The sequence below is a fragment of the Arachis stenosperma genome, chromosome 4, assembly GCF_014773155.1.
Source record: "Arachis stenosperma cultivar V10309 chromosome 4, arast.V10309.gnm1.PFL2, whole genome shotgun sequence".
Classification (NCBI taxonomy): domain Eukaryota; kingdom Viridiplantae; phylum Streptophyta; class Magnoliopsida; order Fabales; family Fabaceae; genus Arachis; species Arachis stenosperma.
The window spans coordinates 2,783,863-2,796,507 of record NC_080380.1 but is presented as its reverse complement, the minus strand read 5'-3'; the positions used below and the strand labels follow the sequence as shown (position 1 = coordinate 2,796,507).

The window sequence follows — 12,645 nt, the reverse complement described above, 5'->3', positions numbered from 1 at the left end:
AATTACCTGCATATACTGATCAATCGCCACATCCCCTACCTCTTCCGCCAAACTAACATCAGATGGGGTCTGGCATACCTCATCCACGGTAATCATGAAAGGATGATCTCTTCCCCAAAGCGATGACCCCTCACTCCGCTCAACAAAACCATGCAACTTTTCCTGGTTCTCACAAAACCTTTGAATATCTTCCATTGGAACATCGTCCTTCTCATCACCAGAAACATCGGACAAATCCACCACATCACCCTTCCTCTTCTTAACAATAACTTTCCTCCTCCCACGTTTTGGTTGCTCAACCTCGCCAACACCAACTTTCTCTGCTTTGGACGAAGATACCTCTTTATCCAAACCCTTGCTCTTCACACGAGACCTTAAACTCGCCGCAAATACACCTGGATACTTGCCACCTGAAAAGCACAAAACAGAAAAACTAATCAGAAACATCAGACATAATACAACATCCACAGTCCAAGATCTTACCCAAATATTCCACAACAGCAGCCTTATTCTCCTCCCATTGCAGCAGATCATAAACAGAAATCAAATCTCGCCGATCAATAAACTCGGTCAAAAACTCAATAATGCACTCATCCTTCGGACTTATAGATTCAGGACCCAAAATGTTCTAAGGCTTGGAACACCACCAGAGAGGAAATCTCTCCCCCAAATGCTCGTCAACATAAAATGGAAAGTCATCTTCACAACTACTTACCTTAAGGTACATTTCCTTAAAATTCTTAAAAGATGATTTGTATAGCTTGAACACAGCAAAACCAGGAGAGCTATTCAAATTTACCCAACCACCTTTCCAAACTCCCTTTGCCTGGAACAGTGAAAAAAACAATTCAACTGACGGATTTTCCTCCAAGAATTCCATCAGAATTTCAAACGCCCGAAGAAAAGCCCAACCATTAGGATGAAGTTGTGAAGGCACACAGTTTAACTGCCTCAGCACCTTACACTCAAACTCACTGAAAGGGATTCTCACCCTCAATTCTTCCAAAACGGAACTATACATAAAGAAATGCTCAAAACCCTCCCCTCTATGAAAAACCCTATCATCCACAGTACAGGATAACAGTTCCAATCGAACCCCAGAGTTAGCCCTAACAACCCTCCGCTTATCTATCTGACTCACAGCACCAACATCCAGAAACAAAGAAACACGATCTTTCACATCACCATTTACCCAATCATAAGACCAATCTATCTCCCCTCTTGTTTCTTTCTCATAACCCATTGAAAAATCAAAAGTAGAAAAGAAGAAGAAGAGGCAAACGGTTACACAGAAAAAGCAGATAAGAAGAAGAAGAGACAAATGGTTACACAGAAAAAGCAGAAAAGAAGAAGAACAGACACACGGTTACATAGAAAAAGCAAAAATAGTCACAAGTAACTCACCTCTCTTACTCATTGTTTGGATGATAACACTTGAGGAAAATAAAGCAGCAAGCATGCAACCTTTTAGTTTTCCCAAACCTTTAAATTAACCCACTTTAAACCAAATACTTTCCCTTCCCATCAAATCCAGCGTCTCGGACCCTAAAAACCAACCTTGGAAACAAGCAAACTCATTAATACCTCATTTAATTGTTTCTCTTTCCTAATCACGCATGCTTAGCCTCAGTAACTGTTCAATAAAGCATCTTGAACTGGGGGCTACCAGGTTAAACCACAAACCGAAAACAAAGTTAAACCACATGCCGAACTGATCAGCAACCGATTCACACGTCATTAAAAGCTCAACCTGCTTCATTAAACACTCTCCCAGGCTAAGCTTGGGGGCTGTGGTCCGGCCATAATAAACTCAATATCATAAATCGGCTTTACTATTCATAACTCGGCATTTATCACATCATCAGCGTTACAGTTCGGCATTACAGTTATAACTCGACACTGCAGGCACTGCTTAATAATCAATATCATTTATTGAAATCTGACGTTACAGATCAGCTCAACGCACTACTTTGCAAATGTAAAACGTCCAACCTGACATTTACTCTTATTATTACTCTTTATTACAGACAATAAATACAGGAGCGTAACCGATCTATACGCTGTCACCTATAAAAAGGTATGATCTTCTATTTTAAAGGACACATTGAATTCTCAATACTAACTTAAGCTTCGGAGTGCCTTTGCAGGTACACTCCCCCCTGTTTCTTGCTAAAAGCTCTACGCAATTGGACACCCTTTTGGAGAAAAGCTCGGGTTATCATAAGGCTTGAAGGTCGGCCCCGAAAGCAATAGCTCGGCGTCGACTCCCAGAGACTGAGCTCTCCCTCCAGGTATCCATACAAGAACACAATATACATTATACACATCCTTCTACTCTATTTGCATGATTTAGCTGGTATCTTTATCTTTATATGTTACATGATACATATGCTTCTACTTCTATTCTATAATAAATATAAGATGATTTCTGTCGTGGCATAAAAAATAGTGACTAAGGATAGCATTAGGTTGATTTACAAGTAGAATTATGGTGACACTTGGCTTAAGAATTATCAAAAGAGATTTTGTTAAGTAGAAAAGAAGATTGATGTAGTAACAAATTGTGATGGTATACCGAAAAAATGAACACAAAAAAATTTCAAATCTTTTCAAATTAAGAAAAAATTATATATAAATATTAGATTTTGAAATTTGAATTTCACTTGTATAATTCTTTTTATCGCGGTTAAAAGAATTTTTTTAATTATTAAATTTAAAGTTTTATTCTTTTGACCCAATAATATTGGTAAAAAATCCAACAAAAATCATTCACAAGCATCACATGAAATCATACATTTTTATTCTTTATGTAAAAAATAATAATGAATTTTTTTAATCGTGATGCAAAAATTTCTTAATTTTGACAGAAATTTTTTAATTTTGATATTGAAATTTTTTAAGATTTTGAATTTGATGACTGTTTTTATACTTAACAGTTGAATTTTTAATTAATAAAATTTAATTAATACTTTCTTAAAATTATTGAATTGTCATTTATTTCATTTTGGTTTGTTTATTTGTTTGAAAAAAAATACATAAAATTAAAATTACTGAGACTGAAAATTAATATATTTTGTATAAATATATGCTAAGGTGCTTTTTAAATTACTTTTTTTTTTGGTAATTATCAGTGTAAAAATAATTAAAATCAAATTAGTAAGAAATCATAAATTACTAATAATAGTAATGCTTTATTTTTTTATCTTTCTTTTTATTTCATTTGTCACAACTCTTTTACTTTTATTAGTATTCATAAAATCTAATTTTCTTTTTTATGCAATTTCAATTTAAATATTGTGATTTTTAATTCAATATTATATTTAAAATAGATTGTTATTGATATTCATAAACTCTAAAACACATAAAACTTCCAAACTTTAAATTTTGCACAAAAAATTCAACAAAATACTAAATAAAAATATTTCTACAAATATAATTAGGTCAAAAGAATAAAAATTTCTTATTTAAAAATGATTAAAAAAACATACAAGTGAATTTCAAATTTTAAAATCTAATATTTATATATATTTTAATTTAATTTAATAATATTTGAAATGAACATGCATACTTTTTATTAAATTTTAGTGATTATTTTTATTCAACGAGTGGATTTTGAAAAAAATTTATTTCAAACGTTTTCTTAACAAAATATTTTTATTTTTATTTTCTCCCGTTTTCTCATTAATTTTTTTTCATTTTTTTCCTCCTGCATTGTAAATTTGGTTATTTATTTTCAATTATTAAATTTGGTTATTTTTTATCATTGGGTGAAAAAATATTAAAAAAATAACACAAGATTGTTACTTTTTGATTATTTTTATTTTTTTTTATATATTAGTGTTGCATTTTCCAAAACTTAGCAGCTTTTTTGGTATTTAATTTTCCATTATATTCTCCCTGTTAGTTATCTCACCATTTTTGTCTGTGCTAACAAAATCTCCTTTAATAATTCTTATGCTACTATAATTCTAATAGTAGGTCAACTTAATGCTGCCATTCTTAGTCATCATTTTTTATGGGTGTTTGTTACGGTACGATCATAAATTTATACGTATAGATACGTTTAAAATATGGACAAATAATAATAAATCATGTGAAATTTATTTTCTACATCAACATCTATTTTTTTTAAAAAATATATATTATATCACTAATTTTACTAAAATATCCTTATAATTTAATAAAAAAAATATTTTTTATTTAATTTTTTAAAAGACTTAAATATCTTTTTTAAAATAATTATTTTTTAAATTAATTAAATTGAATTAAATTGTTTAATTTTACAGTTTTAAATTTTAATTAATTTAAAAAATAAAAACAAAAACACATTTAATTATTTATCTATACTAAAAAAATTATTTTAATCTTATTAACATCTTTCATAAACCTTAATCATTCATTCACACAAAAGAAATAAACAAATTTAAAAAATACAAAAAAAATATCACTTTGTTCTTTTTTCTTTCTGGGTTTCTCACCGAACCTTCGTATCTCTTCTCTGTCTCCCTCTCTTCTCTTCACACTCTCTTCTCTCCAGTAAAGAAGACGAAGAAGCTTCCTCCACGGCACCCTGTCACCGCAGCATTCGTCGGGCGCCTCACCCAGCCGAGGAGAATGTTGTCGTGTCAGAGGGCGTCGCCGTCTTCCTGGTTCCAGAGAGCGTCGCCGTCTTCCTAATTCATTATCACCGTCGTCAGCCTCTCTCTTCCGGTAACATCCTATCTGTAAGAAAGACTTTGAATTCAGATTTGTGGCATGCTTGTGTTGGCCCTCTTGTCTCTTTACAAATAATTTTGTATCGTTTGAGCTAAAAAAGACAAATACAATGCATAGTATTATGAACTAAAGTGTGTGATTGCATTATTATTATTCTTGTTTCTGAACAATCTAATTGACAAGGATGTATTTGGATATAAAGATTGAATCTTAAGACACTGATGCCTAATTGGTGGTTAAAAACATGGAAGATGTTTTGTTTATTCTTTAAATTTGTTAGTATGGCAACATCAATCAATTTCAAATAATCAAATATTGTTGACGATTTTATGATGTATGTGTAACAAGTTTCAGGTTCTAGTTCATGTGATTTTCCATGTTTATAAAGTCTTTTAAACACTTCAATTTCTCTCGTTGTTGGATTAAGCAGAAAAGAAAAGAAAAAGCATTCCCAAATTTGATGTGTTCTTGTTGCCTTTGAAGAAGGGGGTGGTGTAACTAGAAATTGAAACCATTACATTATGGATTTGGATACCTATAGACAAACTTACTATGATGGTCTTGGCTTTGGTTAGATCTCTGATTCATTCTTTTTATTTATTTGTTGAGTGTGTAGAGGCTGAAAAGGGAAAAACTTTAAACCCTGTCTATGCCAAACTTAACTACTCAAGGATGGCAGATAAGAAGAGCTCAGTTACTATTTTTGACTTTCAATTATTATAGGCCGCAACAAACAGCTTTAGCAAAAATTAAATGGCTTTGTTGTATAAATCCAACACGAAGTTTAGGTCTTGTGAGGGATTCTACATAAGTTGTGGTGGGTTTGGTTATTTGGATAGTGGTTTTGCCACTTTCTGTATCTATAATCTAATATTACTGCAGCCATATGCAAGACTTGCTAGCTCACCTTTGCAATTGTGTATTCACAGAGCCTCTTAAGTCCTTCTAATAGATATTGATCAGCTGTTTGGAGAAGGTCTTGAGCTATATCCAGAGTGATTTTCAGTCGATCCAGTGTATATAAATCTGGACATCGATCAAATAAAAAGAATATTAGTTGCTCAAAAACTACTAGAAAGTTTCTATAAAAGATATGGCTGCAGAATTTATTAGACTTCATCATCAGCTCAAAAATTAACCATCTAATATTTGGAATCTCAATATCCTTTGCATCCTTCTCTTGACATGAATAGAACATTTGTATATTAGTGCCAGAAATCTAATAATCTATCTCACTTACTGCTTGAAATTGCAATACAAGTTTTACCAATTATATAAATTCTACAACAACAACAAAGCCTTGTCCCACTAAGTGGGGTCGGCTACATGAATCAAACAACGCCATTGTACTCTGTCATGTATCATGTCTACAGAGAGACCGTTTACATGTAGATCTCGTTTGACCACCTCATGGATAGTCTTCTTAAGTCTTCTTCTGTCTTTCGCCCCTTGTCCATCTTCCATCTCATCTACCATCCTGACTGGATGTTCTATCGGTCTTCTTCTCACATGTCCAAACCACTTGAGACGCGATTCAACCATCTTTTCCACAATGGGTGCTACTCCAACTCTCTCCCTTATATCTTCGTTCCTTATTTTATCCAATCGCGTATGACCACTCATCCATCTCAACATCTTCATTTCTGCCACACTCAACTTATGTTCGTGCTCCCCTTTAGCCGCCCAACACTCCGTACCATAAAGCATAGCCGGTCTTATAGCGGTGCGATAGAATTTACTTTTAAGTTTTAAAGGCACTTTTTTTGTCGCATATAAAACCATATGCACTCCGCCGTTTTGACCAACCTGCTTGAATCCTATGATTTACATCCTGTTCAATCTCTTCATTATCCTGTATGATGCACCCAAGATACTTAAAACTTTTAACTTTTCGTAGGCTATTTTCTCCAATCTTCACCTCTATATTAGAGTTTTCCCTTCTCAAACTGAACTTACATTCCATATATTCCGTCTTGCTACGGTTTATGCGCAGACCATACACTTCTAGAGCTTCTCTCCATAAATCCAACTTCTTATTTAGGTCTTCCCTTGACTCTCCCATAAGGACGATATCATTGGCAAAAAGCATGCACCATGGCACAGGCTCTTGGATGTGCTCTGTGAGTACTTCCAAGACTAATGTGAAAAGGTATGGACTTAATGATGATCCCTGGTGTAATCCTATACCAATAGAAAATTCCTCTGTCACACCACCTTGAGTCTTCATACTAGTTGTGACCCCATCATACATGTCTTTAATTGCACGAATATATGCGATTTTTACTCTCCTCTTTTCTAAAACCTTCCATAAGACCTCCCTTGGTACTCTATCATACGCTTTTTCCAAATCAATAAACACCATATGTAGACCCCTTTTATTACTACGATACCTCTCCATCATCCTTCTTAAAAGGTATATCACTTCAGTGGTAGATCTGCCTGGCATAAATTCAAATTGGTTCTCTGTTACTTTTGTCTCTTTTCTCAACCTCCGTTCTATCACCCTTTCTCATAACTTCATGGTATGACTCATAAGCTTGATCCCTCTATAGTTTCCGCAACTTTGTATATCCCCTTATTCTTGTAGATAGATACCAAGGTGCTCTTTCTCCACTCATCAGACATCTTCTTTGACTTTAAAATCTCATTAAAAAGCTTGGTTAACCAGTTTATGCCTTTTTCTCCAAGACCCTTCCAAACCTCGATCAGGATATTATCAGGTCCTACTGCCCTGCCATTTTTTATCTGCTTTAGAGCTTCTTTTATCTCGAAATCTCGGATCCTCCGATAGTAGTAAAAGTTTTGCTCTTCTTTCCTTGTGCATAACCAACCAAGACTCGAAAGAGTCTTCTGTCCCTCCTTAAATAACTCGTAGAAGTAGCTCTTCCACTGACGTGGGGACAGAAGTCGGCTAATTAAGAAATCAAAATATGGAATACGTTGTGAGTATAATTCTTAATCAGCTAAGATCCACCTCATCAATTTAAAAAAGTTGTCACAAAGTTTAGAATAAAATACTGGGAGTATGAGTCCCAGGTCGTCTCCCAACGAGTTGCGAAAAAGGGTGCTAATTTATTAATCAGGAGTTTTAAAGAAAGTTTGAGTTGGATAATGAGCAATTAAAATAATTGTAAATTAAAGTAATAAAAACTAAGGATTATTATTAATATAAAAAGCCTTGACTGAGAGAATGATTAATTGGAAGTTCTGTCCTTGTTGGAATCTTCTCAAGTGTAGTATAAAGAGGTTGTTGTTTTCACTTAGTTAACCCTTACTAAATAAAGGAAAGTCAAGTGATTGAGCTAACTCTTATCCGCAAATCCTAATCCTCTCCCTTGGGAAGGTCTAGCGTTAGTAGATATGGAATTAGCCAACAACTTTCAATTTAACTAAGCACTTGAGCATTCCAACTCAAGTGTCTCCTCTTAATCACCCCCATGTCAAGTAGAAAATCTACTCCATTGACATGGATATAACGCTCGTAAAAATATAAGAATAAGACATAATAAATCAAATAAAATAGAGATTGAAAATTAATTAAAAATTAAAATAATCCTTTCCATTAACTATCCATGAAAATAATCCAATTGTAACTCTGAACATGGAAGAGTAAGTAACAAGCCAAATAAGATAAATTAAAAGAGTAAAGAAATAGGAAACAAACTAGAATAGTATCTTCAACGGAGGTGATGACTCTTCAATATCCAAATTCAAAGTAAAAGCATAAAACTATGAATGTAAAGCGAATCTAAAGGAAGAGTAGGTTCTCTTTAGATTCAGATCTAAAACCTAAAAACTATTCTAATGAGAATGTTTGAATGTATGTTGAGTCTCTGCATGTTCCCTGGCTATAATCTGTATTTTTGGGCCGAAAACTGGGTCAAAATGCGATCCGAAATCGCTCCCAGCGTTTTCTGTTAATTCTGCAGATCGCGCATGTCACGCGTACGTGTCGGTCACACGTCCGCGTCGCTGGTCTTTTTGGCGTGTCACGCGTTCGCGTCAAGCACGCGCTCGCGTCGCTTTGCAGAACTCCAATCCACGCGTACGCGTCAGGCACGCGCATGCGTCACTGCAATTTTCTTCATTTCGCGCGCATGCGTGAGCCATGCGTGCGCGTCGATGCTCGCTGGTCATCTCCTTAGTTTCTTGTGTTTGTTTCATTTTTGCAAGCTTCCTCTCCATTCTCTAAGCCATTCATGCCCTATGAAGCCTGAAACACTTAACACACGGATCTCGGCATCGAATGGTATAAAGGAGAATTAAAATATACAATTTAAAGACTTCTAGGAAGCAAGTTTTCAACCATAGAACTAAACTAGGAAGGAATTGTAAAATCATGCAAATCATATGAATAAGTGGGTAAGGACTTGATAAAAACCACTCAATTAAACACAATATAAACTATAAAATAATGGTTTATCATCCACCTTTCATTAATCTTATCCTCTTGAGCCAACACCTCTTCATCCTTATCCTTTATGCACTTAACCTGATCTAAATCTCTCGTTCTTCTTTCACGGCTCTTTGCGATTTTATATATACCTTTTTCTCCTTTTTTCGTGCCCAAAGACTGGTAGAGACCCTCATATGCTCTTGTTCTTACTTCACTTACAGCCACTTTTGTCTCTTTCTTAGCCGCCTTATATTTTTTTCCAGTTATCTGCGTTGCGGCATAGAGACCACTCTTTAAAGCACTCTCTTTTTATCTTTATCTTATCTTGTACACTCGCATTCCACCACCAGGACTCCCTGTCTCTTGGTCCTATTCCTTTAGATTCACCAAAACTTTCTTTTGCTGTTCTTCTAATAACTTCTGTCATCTCCCTCCACATCTCTTCCGCGCTTCTATTCCCATCCCACTTTGCCTCTTCTCCTACCCGTCTTAGGAAGCTTCTTTGTTCCTCACCTTTCATCCACCACCACCTCGTCCTTGGGTTCTTCGTATGATGTCTTTTCTTCAACTTTTGCCCAACGCGAAAATCCATGATGAACACCCTATGTTGTGTTGTCAAACTCTCTCCCGGGATAATTTTACAATTAATGCAAAATTTCCGGTCGACTCTCCTCAACAAGAAGAAGTCAATTTGAGATCTTGTCATGCCACTCTTATAGGTTATAAGACGTTCGTCTCTCTTTTTAAAACATGTATTTGCGATGAGAAGATCAAAAGTTGAGGAAAAGTCCAAAATAGTTTTACCCTCGGCATTGATCACCACGAAACCATGACCTCCGTGAATATTCCCATATCCAGTTACTTCTCTCCCAACATGGCCATTTAAATCTCCTCCTAAGAAAATCTTATCTCCCAAAGGTATGTCTTGAACCAAACTCTCTGATGGCGCTAATCACATGGAAAGCACATCCCTCCACCACAAGTTTGATAGAGATGATCCGATCTCCCACCCTCTTAACATCCACTACGTCCTTCTTCCACTGCTTATCCACAATTATTACAACCCCATTCCTATTCTTCACCTTTCCTGTATACCAAAGTTTGAAACCAGAAGTATCCAACTCCCTAGCCTTCGCACCAACCCATTTTGTTTCTTGTAGGCACATAATGTTAATCTTCCTCCTTGTCATGGTATCCACCACCTCCATGGACTTTCCTGTTAGGGTGCCTATGTTCCATGTCCCAAATCTCAACCTTCTGTCGCTCCGACCTTTACCTTTTACTTTGTGAACTAGCTTATTTATCCTCGTTCGTTCACGAAAATGCGAGAACCCTTGCTCATTTAACACCACATCTGGGCACCGATGCAGCGGCTCTTGCTTTGACACTGTACTCGAGCCATACAGCGCGTTGCTTCCAGACAACGACTTAGCTTTAGCGCAATAATGGCTTTAATTCATGTCATGGGGGTTCGACTATATTTTTATGTTGGTTGTCGAAGACCTAACACAACCCTCCTCCTTTATCCGGGTTTGGGACCGGCTATGTACCGCAAGTGTAACATATATTGCAGTACAGGTTATTAGAAGATTGAAAGAATATAACAGCCGATATTGGTGATTTTAGGAATATTATGGGGGTGTGAGTGGTGCACTGGTGAAGGCTAAGTTCAAGAATGGTGGAAGTTGTGCCGAGTTATGGTTCGCTTGCATGGTTGGACCTGTAGGCATGTGGATTCGATGGTTCTTAGCTCGGTTCAACGATCGTGGATTAGGAAGGGCAGGGTTGTTTAAATGGATGCCATTTGGAACTCTTATTGCCAATGTATCAGCTGCTTGTGTAATGGCTGCACTTTCCACCGTAAAGGAAGCAGTAAGTTTCTTTTGTGCTCCTCTGTCTCCCAGTGCTCCAATATTTGCTGCATTTGCTAATCTCTAACCTAATAATAGTAATAGGATTACAATTAAATTAGATACCATTGAGAAATTGTTACAATTGTGTCTAGATACATTAATTTATGAATGTACAAAAAAAGGTTAGTACAACCATCAAAAGTACTGTGTTAAACATACAAGAAATAGAAAATTAGAATCATTTGTACATCAATATATTCCTGATGTAAAGATTTTATTGTTACAAATCCAAATCTTCAACAACCGCTAAAGGTGGATTCATATGAGTCATTCACAAAAAAAGTTGTAGTGTGATTGATGTGATATCCGATGGCTGATACGAAGTCTATAAAGGGTTTGTGATATAAAGTTTAGCTTTAGATAAAGAGAAACCAATTTCACATTGCAAAAATAAAAGAAAAACTCATTTTTCTCCTTACAAATTTTGTAGGTCAATACCAAAGATTGTGACACTATTGTAATCGGAACACAGTTAGGTCTCTTGGGGTGTTTGAGTACTGTCTCAACTTTTGTAGCTGAGTTCAATGCAATGAAAGAAAGCAATCATCTTTGGAGAGCCTATGTGTATGCCATTATCACAATGTGTGCCTCATTTGTCCTTGGAATCTTGATCTACTATGTACCTGTTTGGGCAACGGGATATGAGTATGACACTAGCACATAACAATTGGGGCATAGCAGAAGTCAATATCTACTTTTGACCTTTGGACAGTGTGTTTGTTGGTGGAAAAGTCCAAGTTTGACCACAAGATCCTTCTTAATTTTAGAAGCAATGAACTTTTTCTACAAGGAAGGACTCGAGTATGGAGAAGTTGAGTGATGCAATTTACCACTTTTCTTTTAGGCTCAATAATTTCTAGAGAACTGTATGCTGATAGGACTTTGATTAATGTTTGATCAGCTCTCAAATTTTTAATTAATTTAGATGAGCCATATCATAAGGAGAAAAAAGATGACAAGGATACATATATCATTTCTGCAAAGGAAACTATGGTCTATGGCTAAATGAGTCTCAAAGGTCTAACACAGTTGCTGCCAGAGATGATAAATTTATCATTCGAAAGAAAATATGCTATTGGAAAATAGGAAAAGGGTGACAAGAAATTGAAGCATATATTGACAAACTTGCCAATTAGTGATGCTCTTAGAGCTAGAGTTACAAAACCTTGGCCTTGCTTATCTTCATAAGTGTACTTCTAATTAAAGTAATAGACAGTAATAAAAGCAACAGTCCTTTTCTACCATTGATTGCTTTCTAAATCAAATGTATGGATTTGTATATGAAGACTTCTTTTTGTTTTATTTCAACTCTCTCTCGCCTCTCTTTTACAAAATTATCTCATCTCTAAATTTATTTTATTTAATTAGAAAAGTAAAAATAAATGTTTAAAATTGACCGGGGGATAGGTGTATACTATACTTGAGCAGAGGATCTTTGACATGTAAAGCTATCTTGTTTGTTTATTTTATTCACGACGCCTAGAAGATATAAATTATTGAATGGAGACACTGGGCAACACGTTCGCCTACGGAAGCAACATTAATGTATGTGTTAGCTGGCTGAACCCAAATTTGAGCAACTCAAGGACAAAAATTTTTGTTAGTACGTGTGTTTTGATA

The 12,645-nt window shown here is 35.3% G+C and overlaps 1 protein-coding gene across 3 annotated transcripts; it reads left to right on the top strand.

Annotated features, from left to right (window-relative positions):
* Nucleotides 1-4,443: 4,443 nt before the first annotated feature.
* On the top strand, nucleotides 4,444-12,257 carry LOC130973727 (fluoride export protein 1-like). 3 transcript variants are annotated; one of them, XM_057898363.1, is made up of 3 exons: nucleotides 4,444-4,710; nucleotides 10,739-10,984; nucleotides 11,456-12,257. In XM_057898363.1, the coding sequence occupies exons 2-3, from the start codon at nucleotides 10,823-10,825 to the stop codon at nucleotides 11,687-11,689; spliced, it is 396 nt and encodes a 131-aa protein (XP_057754346.1). In that variant the 5' UTR covers nucleotides 4,444-4,710; nucleotides 10,739-10,822; the 3' UTR covers nucleotides 11,690-12,257. The 3 variants fall into 3 exon arrangements, 1 of the variants encoding a protein (XP_057754346.1); XR_009084257.1 differs by lacking the exon at nucleotides 10,739-10,984; XR_009084256.1 differs by lacking the exons at nucleotides 10,739-10,984; nucleotides 11,456-12,257 and adding an exon at nucleotides 5,333-6,241.
* Nucleotides 12,258-12,645: the final 388 nt, after the last annotated feature.

Bases quoted from the DNA above. Each gene is read 5' to 3' on its own strand.
- LOC130973727 (XM_057898363.1), top strand. From the start codon at position 10,823: ATGGTTGGACCTGTAGGCATGTGGATTCGATGGTTCTTAGCTCGGTTC. The intron at 10,985-11,455 runs GTAAGTTTCTTT...CAAATTTTGTAG, and splicing joins TTTCCACCGTAAAGGAAGCA to GTCAATACCAAAGATTGTGA.